This window comes from Protobothrops mucrosquamatus, unplaced genomic scaffold, assembly GCF_001527695.2.
Source record: "Protobothrops mucrosquamatus isolate PMUCROS unplaced genomic scaffold, P.Mucros_1.0 scaffold10, whole genome shotgun sequence".
Classification (NCBI taxonomy): Eukaryota; Metazoa; Chordata; class Lepidosauria; order Squamata; family Viperidae; genus Protobothrops; species Protobothrops mucrosquamatus.
This window is the reverse complement of record NW_015386397.1, coordinates 1,972,261-1,992,637: the sequence shown is the minus strand read 5'-3', so window position 1 is coordinate 1,992,637 and position 20,377 is coordinate 1,972,261. Positions and strand designations below refer to the sequence as shown.

The window sequence follows — 20,377 nt, the reverse complement described above, 5'->3', positions numbered from 1 at the left end:
CTTAAAGCACAACTCCGGTTGTGAAGTTATCCCCCAAAGGGAAAAGTGTTGCGAGCTTTGTAGCAAACCCAGAGTTTAAACTGTAATATATGAAAAGTGGATGGCAAGAGGTGGAGAGCCTCAGGCATAGAAGCAAGGAGAGGAGGGTGTGGTTTCCCAGCCCTAGCAACTCATGTTTTTTAAAATGACTCTACATCTCTTCCACCTGTTTCCTCAGGCAATCTCCAGCAGAGAAGTATACTTCTTTCAGTGCTGAGCATAATCTTTGGAGGTGCCCTTCTGCTTATTTGTGAATGTGAATGCGGGTGGGGTGGGGGGTGGGGTGGGGGTGGGGGAAGAGCTCTTCTGTAGCTAGGATTGCAATGTCAGTCCTTGGGATGCTGGAGCCTCACAAGATTCCAAAATCAGTGCCATGCTTCCATACTGTTTTCTTTTCTTTTAGTCAGTAGAAGTCTTCCTTCCTTCCTTCCTTTTCCTCCTTCCCTCCCTCCCTCCCAATAAAAGTGCCAAAAGCATCTGTATTTCTTATTTGTGAGGCAGTTAATTTCTTTATAAGTAGAAGAAAATAAAATGTGTCTTATTTTGAGGGACAGTGGAAATAAAAGAGCACACCCAAGAAGGGTAAATTGGAAAGTAGCCCCCCCCTCCCCCCACCAGGAGTAGTACCGTAAGTATATTCTTAATTCTGGCAGGGCTTCTGTATAACAGAGTCAATAAAATGTGTGTCTGCTTAGGGATGGTCCTGCAGTTAGAAGGAGGAGTAGATGCCTGAAGTAGATGCCGAAGGGCAGGGAGTGTTGGTGGTAAAGGGAACTGAAGGCCCAGCTGTGTGTGCCACAATCATTGCTCCCTTGACTTGGTAAACCACTGGCTGCTTTTGGGTGTCATGGAAGATGCTGTCCCATTGCCAATCCCAAATAGGATTTGACTGAGAAACCAATTGGTTCTTGATGCAGAAAAGAGGAGCACTCTATAGGCTTGCAAGACTGAAAGAAGAGAGAAGAGAGAAAAGGGACACACAGAGAGAGGGTTAGAAAATAAAAAAATAAAATAAAAATGTTCTAAGGCTCAAAAATACAGACCATGCAATTCAGTTAAAATGTTCCAAAACATGTTTATTCCCAAGTTCGATGAAGCAAAGAGAAGGGGGAAATCTGATGTGCATAGTTTCCAGAAAATGCCTTCTGCCAGAGGGGGCTTGGATGCTATTGTGTTGCTAAAAAGAGAAACAGCAAAACTGGCTAGTGATTATTAGGTCATCTGACTTTTCAAAGGGGCAAGGAGGCCTCAGTATTATTCAGGCCACTGCTTGAGAGTTACCGTGCATTGTTCTCTGGACAGAAACTGGGTGGGGCAGGGGGTGTAGAATATATAAGGTCCTGATGAAGAGATGTTACAGCCTGGTGAAGATGGAACAATAAGATGGGAAAGAAATTAGTTACTTCCATGGAATGAATACCTACCTCTTGAGTAGTCACGGACACCCATGAAGCTGAGAAAAAGGCCATACATCGTTCAGTGGTACAGGTGATGTTTTGCATTTAAAAGATCTCAGATTTAATGCCTGGCTTGAATGTTGAATTAGCAGAGGATATGAAACTTTCTGGTCTGAATCCTGCAGGGCTAAATCTTATTGGAATATAGGTCAAAGATTAAAAACATTGGCAGGCTGCTTCCCTAGTATTTGTGGCAGGAAACACAATTAGAGTGAGGCTTACATTTTGGCTTTACTTTTTTTTAAAAAAATTCATTTTTGTTGAATATTTTACAAAAACAAAACACACTTAAAGAGAAAGAAAAGTAATAAGTAACTAAGAAAAATACAGAAAAGGAGTAAAAAGGTATAAAGGAGCAACTTCTGATTTTTTTCAGCAATTATACATGCATTTCTATATTATCTTCTCTCTAAGATTGTATTATGGCACTGTTCTTTCCATGTTTTGCTATTTGTAATCCTCAAATCCTTAAATCGCTTTTTTCTATTTTCAGTAAATGTCCCCAATGAGTTTCTGGCTACTAAAAATAGTGGTTATTGTTTTTTCTTAATTAAACAAGTCAATTTTGCCATCTCTATGAATTCTGACATTTTCACCAACCACTCCTCTGTTGTGGGTACTTAAAAGTTTTTCAATTTTTGTGCATATAATAAATTTGCTGCAGTTACCATGTGCATATACTGCATCCAGTTTTGGTCACCGCGATGTAAAAAAGATGTTGAGACTCTAGAAAGAGTACAGAGAAGAGCAACAAAGATGATTAGGGGACTGGAGGCTAAAACATATAAGGAACGGCTGCTGGAATTGGGTATGTCTAGTTTAATGAAGAGAAGGACGAGGGGGGACATGATAGCAGTATTCCAATACCTCAGGGGCTGCCACAAAAAAGAGGGAGTCAAGCTATTTTCCAAGGCGCCTGAAGGCAGGACAAGAAGCAACGGGTGGAAACTAAGCAAGGAGAGAAGCAACCTAGAACTAAGGAGAAACTTCCTGACAGTTACTGTAGAACAATTAACCAGTGGAACAACCTGCCTCCAGAAGCGGTGAATGCTCCAACACTGGAAGTTTTTAAGAAGAGACTGGACAGCCATTTGTCCAAAATGGTATAGGGTTTCCTGCCTGAGCAGGGGGTTGGACTAGATGACCTCCAAGGTCCCTTCTAACTTTACTATTATTATTAAGAACAATTTTTCATAAATCTTTTCTAGTTGTCTGTCCGTCTGTCCATTAGTCCCAGCAAAAAAAGTTATAGTTTCATTAAGATTTGGGTCTGCCCAGGTGTGTGACACGCTTTTCCACATTGCATAATTACCCAGTTTTTTGTTGCCCTGGACCTCCTAAACATATGCTAGGTGGCCACCAGAATGCAGTCCTAACTGAGATCAAAACTAAAAGGGAACTGTATTGACCATAGGAAAGAAAGTTTTTTTTTTTAAAAAAAAAAACCCAATAGAAAGTCATACAGTATATTTATTAACCCAATGCAAACACCACTCTTTGTAAACAATTAAGTCTTATTTTTGTGTTCTCTGAATTAATAATTAATTAAACAGTCAACATTAGAATCTGAACCAAGTGTATTGGTCTTGCCATCCACTGGAATCAATAGCAAATATTTATAAAAGAGCATTTTATAAGGACATCGATATGTCCACATGTCTAAAGAGATTGCCTGCTATCTGCTTAGTTGGAATCTTCTAGAACTATAGATGAGATTGGAAAGCTGAAAAATGGTTTTGGAAGAAAGCAATGGCAAACCACTTCCATAACAAGCATGTATATGCCAACGTATAGTTTCTAGAAACCAAGCATTTCTTGAAGACAGTTTTCCTTTATAACATATAGCAAGTCTGACTATTGATCGATCTGGGTCTGCTACAACCAACTTAACCTCTGCCTCTCTACCATTACCTTAACCTGCAAACTACATTTCAAGTACTCTAACAGGTGATTTATCCAGCCTGCTCTTACTGGTTTTGAGGGAGCCCCCTGTGCATTTCCAAATAAAAAGGATGAGGGCATTGTTTGCACAAAATGTACATACCCTAATTTTATACTTGGCTACAAATTAATTTGGATGTAGAAATTATATTTATAGTTTGACTAGACAAGCAATGTATCTTACTGAAGTAGGAAAGGCCATTATTAGATCTAATACATGTCAGATGGAGGGCTAGGTCCAGAAGCCCATATGAAAGAAAGTTGAAAAGCTCATTAGAAAGTTATGCAATATATTTATTAAACCAACACAGAGATCATTTTTTTAAAAAAATGAGAATGGAATGGAATAGAATAGAACGGAACGGAACGGAACAAAACAGAATAGAATATTGGCCAAGTGTGATTAGACATACAAGGAATTTATCTCTGATGCAAAAGCTCTCAGTGTACATATAAGCAACAAGTGATAAATTATGTTCATAATCATATAGCAATAGCACTTAGACTTATATACTGCTTCATAGTGCTTTACAGTCCTCTCCAAGCAGTTTACAGAGTCAGCATATTGCCCCCAACAATCTGGATCCTCATTTTACTGACCTCAGTAGGATGGAAGACTGAGTCAACCTTGAACTGGTGAGAATCGAACAGCTGGCAGAATTAGAATACTGCATTCTAACCAGCGCACCACTATGGCTCCTGTTAAATGGCTTGGGGGTTGAAGTATTCTTAGAATAGAGAATACCCGCAAATGGAAGGCAGTCTTTAGGTAGCACCTTATGTGTCCTATATGTAGGACTCATAGGCCCTTTGCTTAGCCCATTATTTAAGCCAGGCTGTTTTTCTAGTTAAATGCTGAGGATCAAGCCTGTGAGTTCTTTCATGCAAGGCCCCAAACCTTTGCTGCCATATAGTCTCATTCCCATCTTGTCCTCTCAAAGGCTATGAAATAGGTTAGCCTAGGATCAATGAGTTCTGTAGCTGAATGAGGATCAACAAGGTCTCCTCAGCCTTAATCCAGCCTTCCCCAGGCTGGCCCAGATGCTCTGAGAATTTTGCTAGGTATAGATAATCCAAAACAACTTGGGAGAAAGATCTTTCTTTTAAATTATGTTACACACTGGCTCTCATTAGAGTAACTGGTGCCTACTTGCTCTCACTTTTACATGGCAGGATTGCCAACTTTGAAAATGTGATGTTGCATCAATCCTCCAAAAGAAACAGCTCACAGAGATACTGGTTTAATTGATGGCACCTTAGAGGCTCATTGTTTAACTGTGCCAAGAAGAGCTTATTTCACTGTGTCAGGCACTGAACAGATTTTCATGCCCCTATAATTTTCAGGACCTGCCGTCAGTGGATTGGGAAAGAATCAAAGGTAACAGGAATTTAGAGAGTGGACTTACTGGTTAGAGTTAGACTCTCAGAACTGCCTAATGCAAAACTTAAAATATTCTCCAGGGCAAAGAAGAGAAAAAAACAACAATAACAAATTGTTATGGTGGAATCAATTTGGGCAAGGAAAAGAATTGTGATCAAACCAGGGAACACCTATCATCCCTCAAGGTACTCATTATAACTGTCCGAGTGCATTTTTGTGATGTGAGTACAGTGACCCAGAAATCAGAAAGCCGTACCCCCCTCCAGACAAACAAAAGATAAAGAATCAATACAGCTTGCTCTGCCATTAAGGATTTGGAAGAGGATGAAAAATCAGAACAGCTGTAATATTTCAACAAATTGTCTTTAAAGGATCAATAAAGAATAAATTGACCTACAAGGCTTTACTGGCTTGCAAACTTTAAGGTGAGTAGGAGGAGAAGTTAAAATGAGAGATAGAGACAAATGGCCTTTCCAGATTCTCCACCACATTTGCTGGCAAAGAAATTGGCTGAATGAATTTCTCCAAAGGATAGAGGCAATTTTCCAAGCATTTCTCAAGGTTAGTATTTCCCATTAATGGAAGGAGCACTGTTAGTGAAGTAGCCTCATGGGGCATTGCTTTGTATTGTGTGTACCGGTACATGTGTGATTGTGTGATTTAATGGAATCACATCTGGAGAGAAGGGTACACAAGTACAAAATATTCATATACATCCTTTAGCTATCTTGTCACTCAACAAATGTAATATCACACCCCACCCATAAGGATGTCTTTGGAATTCTCTTGTCCTTTGAAGTAACTGCTGTGGCAAATTCTCTTTCATCAAATTTGAATGGGAATGTAAAATTTCTCCATATGGCATTCATTAAATTCCCCCTCCATAAAACAGCTCAAATAGCTTTTGTTTATGCTTATTACTCACAGAGCACATTTAATAATTTGCTCTTGTGGCATTTTATTACAATCTGTGTTCAGGATAAATTTTAATCAAGCAAGGTCATGCTTGTATCCACTTTACAGATAAGAAAATTGAGGATGAAAGATGGTGTCCTATAATAAATTGGTATTATAGGGAGGATTTTTTTTGTTGCTGAGAAATTGAATGGGGCAAATTATTATACTGTTTATTTCAAATGAGTCATCACAAGACCAGATTTGTGAGTAAGGAATATATTTGTACTTGTAGGGCATGTATGAATGGTAACATCAAAACAACGTAAGTGCATCATATAAATTGAAGTGACCCCTCTGCACAGCATGGTTTATATGCATAGTGTTCATGTGCATGGTCCCACCAATAAGTCTAAACCAGTGAATTTCCAAGTTGTACAGTTTCTATGAACTGTAACTCCTATGCACTAATTTCAGATTATACAAGTAAGTATCACATTATTCCAGTATTCAGTGCCCAATTTTTTTCTGCAGGTGTACAGAACAAGAGGTTTTATTTCTGTCTTTTTGCCACTAAAAGTAATATTCAAAACAATTAATACTTGAGTAACAAAATGCACACAAAATACAGCACTAAGAACAAGCCAATAAAATAGCAATAGCATTTAGCACTTAAACTTATATACCACTCCACAGTGCTTTACAATAGCTTTTGAGTGGTTTACAGTGTCAGCATATTGCCCCCAACAATCTGGGTCCTCATTTTACTGATCTTGGAAGGATACAAGGCTAAGTCAACCTTGAGCAGGTCAGGATCGAACTCCAGGCTTAGGGCAGAGTTAGCCTGCAATACTGCATTTTAACCACTGCGCCACCACAGCTTCTAAATAACCTAAATATATATTTCAGTTAAACATATCCACACCACTGTAATGCTAAAGAAAGTTATTTTAGAAGTTATTTTCCTACTGATGGAAAAGCCTACTGTGGCATGGAGTAGTCTGGCTTAGGGTCTGAGTGCTTTGGTTAGAGAAGAATCAGAGGAATATACTTTTTCTAAGGATCTGCAGACCCAGACAGGTTTATATGGGACAGTGTGATCTGCCTTTCAGAGGAATTGTTCATTTTCCAAATGTTTATTACTTGTCTGTAGTTCCTTGGACAGCATACTAGTCTATTAAAAAATACAACACAAAACAAAATATTAGAAACAGAAGCATAGGATGAAAGTCTGCATAATAACCATTAATCATAACAATAAATGCAAAACATAACATCTATAAAACTAGGAGCAAAACAACTTCCATGACTCCAAAATGGATTCATTGGCAATTCCATTTTATTGTTATTTAAATATTTTTATTACCTAAGGATTGCAGTTATATTTTTATGCATATTAATGCATCAGGTGAGATCTGCTGAGAAGGATATTTCTCAGAATGAATGCTACTATTGAGAGTGAAAAAACTCTGTCTCCTACAGTTATTTGACTTTTCTTTAGGTGGGAGAACCTGGAAAAGGCTCCAGGTAGAGATAAATGTAGGAGCTGCTTCTTCAAGTGAACAGGTAATATTATAAATATCATGTAGCTTCAGAGTTTACCCCCATGGAGAGGTTTACCATATCATTTCTTCATCATAAAATAGATCTTTTCATTTTCTTCAATAATCATAAAATTGAATTGTTTTGTAATTTAACAGTTTTTTTAAATAATACATTTTAGAGGTAACTACTCAAAACGGAATTGTTCTGTATTGAAACAATTTTTAAAATAATACCCTTTTAGAGGTAACTACTCACTGCAGTTCCCACAGTGAAGAAACAAAGACACCATCATTGAACAGTTAGCCTCTACATACAGACAATCCTTGCTTAGTGATTGCTTTATTAAAGATGTTTTATTAACAGGCATATGCTTTTATGAGCTGAATTCCCTTTGCCAGATGCATGCAGTGGCTTGATTGATATAGACTAGAGCTACAAACTGGTTAATTGGAAAAGGTGCTTCAAGATATCTTCTTGTGTTTAGGACTGTATCAGAATAACAGAATAACAGAGTTGAAAGGGACCTTGGAGATCTTCTAATCCTGCTCAGGCAGGAAACCCTATATCCTTTGTTTATAAATTTAGATTCCAATCCAACCCCTTCACCATCCTCCACACTTAGCTCAGCTGTCTTGCTGCAGGCTGGTTTATTCAGTTATAAAAGGCACTCTGTTGTCATAAAGTATAGTTAAGAAATATGTGCAGAATGCCCTTTCCTATTGAATAAACCATCTTCAAAATTGATACAGCAAACAAGTTACAAAGCTCTATTCCTGCAATCTCAATAACAAACAATGCTGCTGATATCAGTCAAATCGAGATAAATAAAAGAGGAAATCTACCTCATCTGAAGCAAATCTCAGTTCCTTCTTGTGAGCAGTCCCTTAAGCAACTTGGGTTCTCCAGATGTTGCATTCCAGTTCCTAGCACCCCTAATCAGTATGGTGATTATGTGTAGTGTATAGTGCGCAATGATGGGATCTTTAGACCAAAGTCATTTGGCGGGGTACCCTATATCCCTTTTTCCATTCATAAATTGAGAACATTTCTAAGTCAAAATAAAGCAGTTTGGAAATTTAACTTTATCTCCCGAGTTCCTTGTGTTCCATTGCATACACATAAAAACAAAACATGAATCCAACTTAAAAGCAATTAAAGGGTTTCCAAATGTTTCATTCTTCCGACTTCCCTTTTGTTCCACCTGTCAGAATGTTTTATGAGGATAATACCTATGTCAACAAGAGCCATGTTAATAGTAAACACATTTGGATGAATCTAATGAAGAACATGTGCCCTTACCCAAGAATAACAATCTGGGTATCAAAAAGGAAGAATTGTGGTGTTTCTGGAAAAGTTGAAGTTGAAACATAATGCAAGATGCCAGATTCAACTTCTCATCCTCCTTATTACTACTATTATTATTATTATTATTAAATGAACATGAAAGTTAAATTTTCCACATCAATGAAAATGTGGATTTTCATTTTTGGATGTTTCATGCTTGGGGTAGTCTTGCCATTAACACAGCCAGCTATGCTTTTAGAATTTAACCAGTAGAAAATATGCTGGACCCCTTTTTTCAGTGGAAGAAAACAACACTGAAAAAAAATGTGGAAACAGTAGTATGTCTTTACTTGTTATTAAAAAATCCAAACAATTGGCCTTTTATAACAAAAGATCCTATGGAATCACGTTTTTTAAAAAAATCAATGCACAATTAACTATTAAAGTAGCAAAAGAAATAAACTATAAAGGACTGAATGAGAGATCAAATTTAATCATACAGAGCTGGAATAAAATCAATAGGATGAGTTAATATATAAAAACTCCATTGATTTCAGAAACTTTGCTCAAAATATAAGAACAAGGATCCACTAAGATCCTTTATTTTGTGGTTACAGAATCACCCACACATTTGGCTGACATGTTCAAATTGAGGATCGGCCTGTCATTCTTGGCTCAGAAGACCAACATAGATGTCATATCACTTGTAACATGCTTGAAGTATATTCGCTGGTAAAGTGATTGTTTGCTATTGTTCTTCCATGTTCTTCCATGGGCAACCATACAAGGGTTAATGTTGGCTGATAATATCTCCTATATGGCAATGTAAAGGATTGAAAACATGCAGGTAAGCTCTGTCCTTCAGCTGCAGATATGTGCAAGTGAGGAGCCTTCAAAGAGCCATCAACAGATTTCATGCACCAACAGTGCAGCTATCAGGAATAAATGTTTCTTTGAGGGGGTGGATGGGGAGTGTTGCATCTTTTAGACCTTCATAATTTCAATTCAGAAATTAAGCCATGGATGTCTCCAGCAGACAGTTTTCCTCAATCTGGTATCATCCAAATATAAACTCCCAGAATTTCCAAACAACAACATTACAGGTATTAGTTGGGATATCAGAGATGCTGGCCAATAGATACCTGCAGCTCTGTGTATCCATATTGCAGATGTCAGCTACACAAGCAATAAATGATAGCTTTGAGGCAGGATTTATTTTCACCAATAACAAAAGGTTATATTTTAAGGCAGCAGTCTGCCCACATGACAGGAGCTGTGATAGCCATCTATAGTACAGGTATCAGCTCTATCAGATGGAAGTTGAAGCAGGATTTGTTTTCTTGTTCCAGAGAGCGAAACTAGAATTAATCCATGGAAATGTCAAGACAGCAGATTTCACAATGTATTGGAAGAAATTTCCTAGGTGTAAGAGATTTTTAACTGTGGAAGAGTTTTTAGCAGAATGTAGTAAGTTCTTCTGCATTTGAAATCTTTAAACAGAGATTAGATGGCAAAGTGGCAATGATACCAATGTTGCATTTTGTACTGGAGATTCTCCACTGAACAGTGGAATAATAGAACCATATTATTGGAAGAGGCCACTGAAAGCTAGATGACCTCCAATGATCCTTCCATTTCCATTCCATTGTCAGTATACAAGATTAATAGTACTCAGATCATGACAAAAGCCCTTCTTCAAAGAAAACATAATTATAACCCTAATATAGCTAAGGAAGGCATACTTTCAGTTGTATAGTGGGAGAGCTATATTTCATGAGAAATGTCCTAAGGAAACTTTCTGTTTTGCCATCAACGAATAATGTCAAGGGAGAAAAGAACATACTGCAGTTTGAGAAATCAATTCACTATCAGTTTCAACACCTAGCAAAAAAAAGTAGCTAATTTTGCCACATCTGTAGTTCAGGACAGATTTATGAGCTCTTCCTGTAGATGAATCTGGCATTTATCACAGTTACTTCCCTAGCTCTGTGCACACAGAAGTACTGTGGGTCAAAATAAAATAGCTCTTACTACATTGCTCAAAAGAAATTACAAAAAAATAATTAAGAGAACTGTCTCTGTACTGATTTCCTTCTCTGATTTTATCAATATCTGATGAACTCTCCTCTTTGTTGGATTTTATTGGATGTTACTGGGTAATTTGGTCTTTCCTAATAGGGCTGTGTATGTTTCTAAAGCACTGAAACCCAGCACCTCCCCGATATTCATTAAAACATTACAATATTTTTTAGGTCTCAGCTCTTGGGGAGGGAAAGGTAGCAGGTACTTTAAGAATCACATTAACCTTAAAGTCATCTGAAAAAGAGTAAGGGTGCTGTAGCAAATAGTAGGGAGGTACTATGTTTGTGAGATCTGATGCACTGTTTTCTAATCATTTTCAAAGTAAACCTTTAATTCTTAATGCATTTCTTGTTCTTTTACAATTAAGCTGCAAGCTCAGTTCATTAGCATTGCCTCTTTCCAACTTCTAGTAATATCAAATTTAGCTGTTTTCCTAATATTCAGACCTCTGCTGTGATGATTTATTAGCCTTTCTGGGCTTCTTTGATGCCCTGTTGTTTCTGTGTCATCAGATGAGTCAAAGAATCTTGGCTACATCTGTTCTTGTTTCTTATTGTATGTTGGGCTGAAATGAGGATTGTTAATCTTGATAAATTTAAATTAAAACTTTTTATCAACTTCAGAAAAAGTTGCCATTGTTCAGCTTTGAGTCTCATTTTTTTTCTTAGTAGTTGGGAACAAATACCTGACTTTGACTCATCTTAACATGAAAAGCTGTAAATGATGTGCACACATTTCATGTTCTTTGTTAAATCCACCTGCAGCAGCACCTCTGTAAACTGTTATTGGCTACATGAGAAAGTTGGTGGAGAGTTTAACTCCAAGTAAGGAGACTTGGTGTAGTATACAAGCAGAACTTTAGGTGAGTAAGTGGGGAGCTGCAGGGATCCATCTATTGTTTTTCAGCTCTGACACTGGAAAAAAATGTATCATCTTCTAGAAAGAGAAAAGGAGAGTCTACATAACTTCTGCAAAAGATGGGTCTTCTATGATAGGAACCCAAAAGGGAAAGTGGAAACGCCACCCATTCCTGCTGCTTTTATTCTGGAGGACTTCTGCAATTGTAACAGGAAACATGAAAGGAAACACATTTTCTTTCTGCCTCTCAGAATCGGGGAATGAGGAATAGTTCCTGATCCTTCCAGAGGAAGGGGTAAAAGATTCAAAGGAGTATGTTGAGAACTCACATTTCTCAAGGCAGGAGTGCCTGTTATGTCAATATTAAATTGTCACCTAATATTATGAGAAATCTACCTGTTAAGTCCCGGGAAAGGCAGGAAAAAGAAGTAGCCAGTCTAAATCGTAAGGGTATAAGAGAAGTGTGCCCTCAAGTTGGCCAATGGCAATTGACTTCTTAAAGTGGCATCATTTTGAATGTAGTAAAAATTTGTATTTAGCCATGCAGTTTCAAGTGTTTCTGCTGAATTCAAGACAGGGGATCTGACAGTGATGCTGCCATGGATGAAAGTTTTTTGAAATGGTGCTTCTGGGTTCCCAGGTTTTTTCCCCTCAGCTGGTTCTCTCTTTACAGCATACACACTGTATTTCTTATGTCTTGACATGCCTTACTAGAGAGTAGCAACTTTTGGGGGAGGTGTCTTCCTTTGGCCACTCAAAGTTCATCATAGTTTTATTTCGATTCTTTCTTTGGCTGTTTTGTATAACAGCTGGTAATGTTTTTTCAATGTCCAGAGGTTGTTGGGGCTTGGATTGGCAGAAATTGGGTGAAGTTGAACCCAAGAAGCTCTACTTGCTCATCAAGGCTCTCTATCTGCTCCTGTGTGGTCTTTTGAGGGAGTGGCATAGTTCCTGAAGCAGCTGCTTTGCAACTTGGGGGGTCCTCTTGGACTAAGGGCTATTGCTATATGGGCAGGTTGAAGGTGTCTAGGAAACCTTTTGCCTGGTTCCAAATGGGACACCTGTTGAGCCTTTCGTGCACTCAGAGGATTTTGAAACTCATATCATTTTTGCAATGCATCCTCATGGGGCTGCCTTTAATGATCTACCAGATAACCCATTTCAGGCAAAATGAATAAGTGTATTTACTAACTGGTACTAGGTGCCTGAAGCATGTTTACACTGCAGTAAATATGTACACTTCCAGATGTGATTTAGGTTATGATGATATAGACATTTAACAAATAAGGAAATAGTTTATTGTACGTGTGTTTTTCTTTTATCATAACAAAATTTACAGTTTAAAGGCAACTTGGGATGAGCTTCTGGGCACTGAAAGTGGATCTGAAGCTATAAGGTCATGTTCTCTTGTTGTTCAGATAAAAATGACAAGTTCACATTGTTATTCTGAAGTTGGTGATTCTATCATGCACTCAAATCTTCCTATGTAATATGGGAATTGTAAATTGGAATGACGTAGATGCTACACAGAATTTTATACATTAAGTTTGAAATCTTGCTCTTCAAAATATTCAACATCTACTTTCCCGATCACCATCTGACCAATGGCCATGACTGACCACTCTTTAAAATGGCCTAGTTGATCTAAAGGATTAAAGCAGATTTCCCCAGATGGATGCTTTCCAGATATGTTATACAGTAGTACAATTGCCATAGGTCACAGTTCACAGACTTTGCTTGACTGTACTGGGAACTGTGAAAATTGTAGGGCAGCACATCTGTATAGCACCTTGTTGAAAAATGTAGACTTTCAGCTGGGTTTCTGTTTGCTTCTAATATAGGAATGTCCACCAAGATAAACTCATTATCTGATTAAAATTATCTTACATGAGGTCAGACAATTAGTCCTTCTCATCAAGTTGCCATGACTTTCCAACAAAATAATTCTAGACAGAAATTTTGTGGCACTTCACTCAAACTCAGATGTTACCTATGTAATTATTTTCTCACTGTCATGCTATGTACCGCATGAATTTGCAGATTTATCCCTGACACTGGAAATGCCTAAGAAATAATGAAGGCTCACTAGGAATCTATTTAATAGATTGCAAGACTGATAATAGAGATGAGGGGTCCTTGGTGTTCTCTAAGCTTGCTTGTTTCTTGCAGATGTTTCATTATCCAAACTAGGTAGCATAATCAATGCTCTGATGATGTTACCTAGTTTGGGTGATGAAATGTCTGCAAGAAAACAATTAAGCTCAGAGAGCACCAAGGACCCCTTATTTTCACCCTGAGCTACAAATATCCTCCTTTATTGACAGCATAGAGCAGGGATGTCAAACTTGCAACATTACGTGTCGTGTCCTGACGTATCATGACTTTTTTTGCCATTTCTGGCAATGGGGTGGCCGTGGTTTCGCTATGATGCATCCGGCCCGCGGGCCAGCAGTTTGACACCCCTGGCAAAGAGAGTTTGAGAAATTTCCCTTTTGGGCAGTTGGAATGAAGCCCATTAAAGGGAAAAATCCTCAGGTAAGTTTATTTTCTTGGTTCCACACCAATGATCCAATGCATAAAATAGTTTATTTTTTATTTGCCAATCTGATGAATCTACTTGGCCAAGTCCTGGACCCTGCCTGTAGCAAAAAGCAGCATCTTTGGGAGTATCTTTGCGTCCAGAGTTAGAAGTAGTCTTACCATCTGGGTTCTGCTTTTTCTCTTGCTATAGGGCTCAGCAGGGACCAAGGAACAGTGCTCCACAGGGAAATTTACCGCCAGTGGGGAATGCTGCCGAGCCTGTAATCCTGGGGAAGGAGTTGCCCAACCATGTGGAGTAAACCAAACTGTCTGTGAACCTTGCCTGGACAGTAAGTAACATATTATTATTATTGCAATAACTATACTGTACTTACATCACACTTTTTTCTTTGAGAATTGAAGCAGCATTCTCAAGGTTTATCTTCTCTCCACAAGAACAGTTCTCTTGCTTAGGCTGAACTAGGAGAAATTGCCTGGTCTAAAAGTAATAGTGAGCTCCATGCATGAATGGAAATTTATGCAACCTTTTGGATCAGTTGATTAATCTAGTGTTTGAAGGATCACTCGGGTCAAAGAAGAATCCTTTTAAAGGCAGAGTGGATGTTCATATGTGATCAGTGACCAACCAAATGTCAGTGACCATGATATCCTACTGAATCATCTATGGAGGCTAGGGATTGGGGGTAGTGGTACTTCCAGTTGGTAGTGGAGAAGGAGAGGTTTCCAGTCACCATTCAAAAGGTCATCAGCAAGATACCTTAATCAAAGGTATCAAAGAGCATTTAGAGACTTTAAGGACTTTTCTGTCTTGGGAACATATAAACATTATCCTGAGCATCCCTTCAGATAATAATTCTCCTTTGTACTCAGAAGAGGATTAAAGTTGCATGTCCATTTGGGTATGAACCCACATTTTTTTCAGGCAAAGGGGAAGTCCAATAAGTAACAGCTTTTTTAAAAAAACCTTTAATGCAGTTTTTTTCCAGCCTAATGCTTTTCAACTACTTTATCTATTAAACTGATTTATATTCTGCCTTTCTATTTAATCAGGTAGATTAAATAATTAGCTTAACTAATTATATAATAGAAATAGCCAAAAGGATTGTGTGGCGCTATAATCCACAACGGTCTTAGGTTTTATGGTCATTGGGCATTTTGGATGGACATAATCACAGAGTAGTAGTCCATTCATTTTAGAAGGGAACCCTGTTTAAATTGTTTAGGTAACAGGTTTTGCCTTGCCAATGAATTTTACTTTGTGACAATAGGATAAAGTTTAATTGAATAGTGAAAAACAATGTCCATCCTTTCTTCCATTTAAGTTCTTTTTTTTTAAGAGGAGGAAAATGTAAGAAACTTCTATAAAAGTTGCAGTCCATAAAATAAGCTGTTTTTAAATATTTTTATTGTATGTACACATCCTAGGCCAAATGTCTCTGATTTTCCTGTATGCTTTAGTTACAAAATTATTTTCACTAATTCTTTCATAGAATTTGTAGATAAACTGTCTTCTTGCATATATCTATTTATTATGAATGAAGTATTGATTGCTTTAAAACTTTGGAAATTGTGATCATGTGACCATGGCTCACTCTGTGATGTCATAATTGGAAGTAACCAAGTACCAATGACTATGGGGATACTGTGATGGCCAGAACTTTGAGACTGGTCATACTTGTTCAGCACCATTGTAAGTTTGAATGAGAGGTCATAAGAACCACTGCATATCCAAGTATAGTAGTAAATAGCAAAGCAAATTGTTCCTTCTTAACCTAGGCAGCCACTGCTCTCATTGCAGGTTGTTTTTTAATTGTATGTTTAAATAATATCACATTTACTTCTCCAGTGAATTTAGATAAATAATAGCATACAGGATGTTTATATTTTGATTATCTTGTTGGTCAGTGCTTTCATTCCAATACAATCTGTCTGCTTATAAATAATATTAGCATATATTCACTAAGCAATCCAACAGCCTAAAAAGGACATCAAATAAGTTATTCTTTTTATACAAATTTATCCTAAGCAAGGAAGTTGCAGCACTACAGCCAGTATCCTGCAAATGAAGATTATTCAATGAAGACAAATTTGGAGAAATCTATACAGGTAGTCTTCAATTTATGACCACAATGGAGCCCAACATTTCTGTTGCTAAGTGAGACATTTGTTAAGTGAATTTTGCCCAATTTTACAATATTTCTTGCCACAGTTGTTAAGTGAATCACTGCAGCTGTTAAATTAGTAACACAGTTGTTAAATGAATCTAGATTCCCCATTGACTTTGCTTGTTAGAAGGTTGCAGAAGGGGATCACATGATCCGAGGACACTACAACTGTCATAAATATGAGTCAGTTGCCAAGCATCTGAATTTTGATCCCATGACCATGGGGATGCTGCAACAGTTTTTAGTGTGAAAAAAGATCATGTCACTTTTTCAGTGTTGTAACTTTGAATGGTCACTAAATGAACTGTTGTAAATTGATGACTACCTGTATATTCCTAAATGTCACAATTTAGCATTTTGATAGGACAATATTTTTCCAGGGCACTTTTACAATGATAGAACTGTTCCTTTAGAAGACTCCATAGGGCAGGACCAGTGGTGGGATTCAAATATGTGAACAACCGATTCTCTGTGTGGATGCCACTTCCGGAAGTCCATTCTGGGCCTGGGCAACAAAAAATTAGCTACCGGTTCTGTCAAAGTGGTGCGAACCGGCTGAATCCCACCACTGGGCAGGACACATGATATTAATAAAGCAACAAACAAACAAGCAAATTTTGCTCTCTGAGTTAAAGGAGAAACAAGTGTCCTCCACTTCTAATAGAGGAATCTTGCTTTGATGGTGATGGAACATCAGTCTCCAATTCTAACTCAGAGAGCCCAGCGCTGATGGCCTGGAACACATGTGTCTTAAAAGCGGCTATTGCTGCTGCTGTCTTTCATCTTCTGATATACTGAGATGATTGCCTAACTTTGCCTAATGGTAGAGACAGGATTCCTGCTGGCCAATATTAAGCACCTCTGAGGAACCAACCCGACATATTAGCATAGTTGAGTATGTTTAAACTGTGCTCTTTTTAGACAAATGTAAATCTACATTTATCAAGTTTAGCAATCATGCATTTTGATCCTTCAGGATTTTCTCAGCACAAAGCTGAATCTGTATTTGATTACCCGCAGATTCCTCTGATGTCTTCAATTTTCTTCGTAACTGAGCTATTCCATAACTGCTATGAAAATTCTTTGAATATATATGTTTATGATTCCCATCACGTTCAGGGAAGATCTTCTGAGTAATTCATTTTCATTTCATTCTCAGGAAGTCATTTTCCTCTATAAAATATTGAAAAGCTGGCTATTTTTTGTTTCCAAAACACAAAGTCCAAATATTTCAGCCACTTTTTCTCTGGAAGCTCAATGGTTTACATCTAAGCTGCTTATTAGGTTGCACCTTTTTGTGCTATTATTTTAGAATTTCTCTTTACCACAGGGTGTTCCTGGATATAGCATTTTTAAATCTTTCTGCATCAATTTCTTTTAAAAAATATAATCTGTTACACACTGTATACTATATTTGCAATACAGTATATCTAAAACCAAGAACATGACCTTGCAGTAAAACATTCTCCAAGGTTATTTCTCTGGTCCTCTACTACAATATCACACCCTCAGTGTCTTGAACCAAAGAAACCTAGGTTCATATCTCATATCTGATTGTAAATGCCCTGCTTTCATTCACTTCAGCATTTTTGTGGAGTTTCTGCAAAAGTAAAATACCACTCCAAACTCCTCCTATGGACTATAGGATAGGAGTCAAATAAATCAATGAAAACACATTTAAAACTCTGTCTTAGGCCCAGAATAGTAATCCGTTCAGGAAATTATATGTTAATGCTTCTGGAGAATGCTTAGTTTTAGGCTTTGGAGGTTCTCCAAGAGCAGCAGGAATAATTATAGTATTACTGCGGTTATTGCTTTATGTCGTCTTTCATTTTCTGGGTGGGATACTGTGAAACTTATTAAAGTACGTACCTCTCAAAAACAGTTCTATATTTCTGTTTCTTCCTTAAAAGTGTCCTTAACTGTGCTTCAGAGGCTGAAAGAAAAATAAGGTATTTAATACTCCCTCCTTCCACTTGCTCCTTAAACACCAACCCATTGGGTATCTTGGGGTCCATTTAATATTTTTCTGGAAGAATGCTAAACTGGTGCTAAGAGCAGCTTCAGCAATAGTTGGCAGGGAGGGAAAGGCACATAAGTACCCCCTCTCTCTGGTGCTTCATTGTGCAATCCCACATCCAACTCCCCCACCTATCAGCTATTGTTCAGGCTGCTTTTTGGACACAGTTTAATGCTGCATTCCAAATAGCACCTAGCAGGCACCCTGAATGGGGCCAGAGTTGCACCATAGAGCAGCAGAGAGAGAAATCCATCTCACTCTTTTCTTTCCAGTATGTATCATCTTCTCCATCTATAACTCACTGGCTTCCATTCAGATTGATCTAGGTTTGTAGACCTGCTTGTAAAGGGAGATTATTTAAAACAATGGAGGGAAGTGCCCAGGAACCATAGCATACCACAACCAGTCAAAAGTGGCCAAGAGATTCTGTGCAGATTGTGTGCCTTTCCCCTAAGGATCACCTGACCGTGCCATAAATAAAATGGTGAATTATGTCAAACTCTTACATGGTAAAATGGCCTCAACATATTGGCTCATCAAAGGAAGATACCCTATTTTAACACTGAATTAGCTAAAGGTGGCTTTAGGCTATCTTAAATATGGGTTGGGAACAAGATGGTAAGTTTTGGGAGAAAGCATTAATGGTTACCTGGGTATGCACTATGGAAACAGGAAAGGGCTTCTGGACTTCATCCTAAGGCAGTACTCAACTAATGTCATCCTCTGATGGATCACTTTTATATCCTGATATTTCTCCACTTGCAGATGCATCATTTATTTAAAAAAAATAATCAAAAGGCATTTTCTTTCCCCCAGAAACAGCATATTGGAGACCCGGGGGCCTATGTAGAAATTAAGCAATTGATTCTGTTTGTTCTTTGGGTTCTGTTTGTAGCTTGTCTTTAAATATGAGCAAGCCTTTTTCTGCAAAATTCTAGGAAATCTCATCCTGGACTAGAGATGTGTGGAGGGCCCTGGCAATGACAGGGCTGGGTGGAGGAAATCTAAAGTCTCTTCTGCTCTTCACAGCATTTGTTAAAATAGCTAAAAATAACCTTCTTCTGCAAAATCAATGGCTGCTACTTAATCTTAACATGGAAGGGCAGCAGAGTTGCAGGATATCAAATACCAACCAAGAATCTGACCTTGGAAGAGTTGCTGTATTGGCATTTGACAGTGCAGGAAAAAATAGAGAAGCCAGTGGCCATGTTTTGCAAGACAAGGCGGGTGGGGGGGGGGGGAGGAAGAAATACAAAGCAAATTGGTTTTGTGTCTCGGATTCTTGTCAAATCTCAGAGGGCTCAGATACCCATTTAGCACTTTTCTAGAACATATAGCCTATGTCAAAAAAAAAAAAAGCTTTTTGAGCTGGGTGATTAATTTAATCTTCCATCATTTCAAAACATCATCTATGTATCATTTAAAATTTATTTTGAAATTGGAGAGAGAGAGAGCGAGAGCGAGAGAGAGAGAGAGAGAGAGAGAGAGAGAGAGAGAGAGAGAGAGAGAGAGAGAACACTATATATAAGGTGTGTGGATAATGACTATATCCTTATACTACTAAATATAAAGACAATGATATAAATAATTTAAACAAAGTAACACAGTACTGCAGAAATCATATACCACTGTGCAAGCACCACCAAGAGAAACTGAATTTCCTCTCTTATAACTTTCCAAACTGTCAAACAGCAACGAGTTAGGCAATTTTAGCCTTAGGATTTAATGATTCCATCTCTCCTAATACTTATTTAGTTCATTAATTATTTCAATGCATATAGCCATTTATATCAAACCTCAAATGTATGATTCTGAAGTAATTAAAAAATTGTGAAAATAGCAAAATGCAATTTTAAACATGTAAAAAAATATTAAACTATATAAAATCTATGGAACGGAATCTATAGCTGAGATATAAAAACAATTGGCAATCAACACAATCATTCCATAGGTTCTATTACACATCCAGATTCCCAAGTCCGATGGCACACCCATAGCTTTAAGGCCTTACAAAAGTCCGGTGGTGTTGGGACCAGTCTGATCTCTGGAGGGATGATGCTCCAAAGGGTGGATGCTGCGACAGAAAAGGCTGTCTTCCTGTCTCCAATCAAATGATATTTTCTAGAAGGTAGGAGCCAAAACAAATCTCCCATGCTGGACCTATGGGTTT

The 20,377-nt window shown here is 37.8% G+C and overlaps 1 protein-coding gene across 1 annotated transcript in view; it reads left to right on the top strand.

The window, feature by feature from the left end:
- The window catches only part of NGFR (nerve growth factor receptor), a 73,440-nt gene that overhangs the window by 14,793 nt on the left and 38,270 nt on the right, over positions 1-20,377 (top strand). The window contains 3 exon segments of the mRNA XM_015810474.2: positions 9,159-9,273; positions 11,388-11,447; positions 14,164-14,351. Coding sequence (XP_015665960.2) covers positions 9,159-9,273; positions 11,388-11,447; positions 14,164-14,351 — 363 coding nt within the window.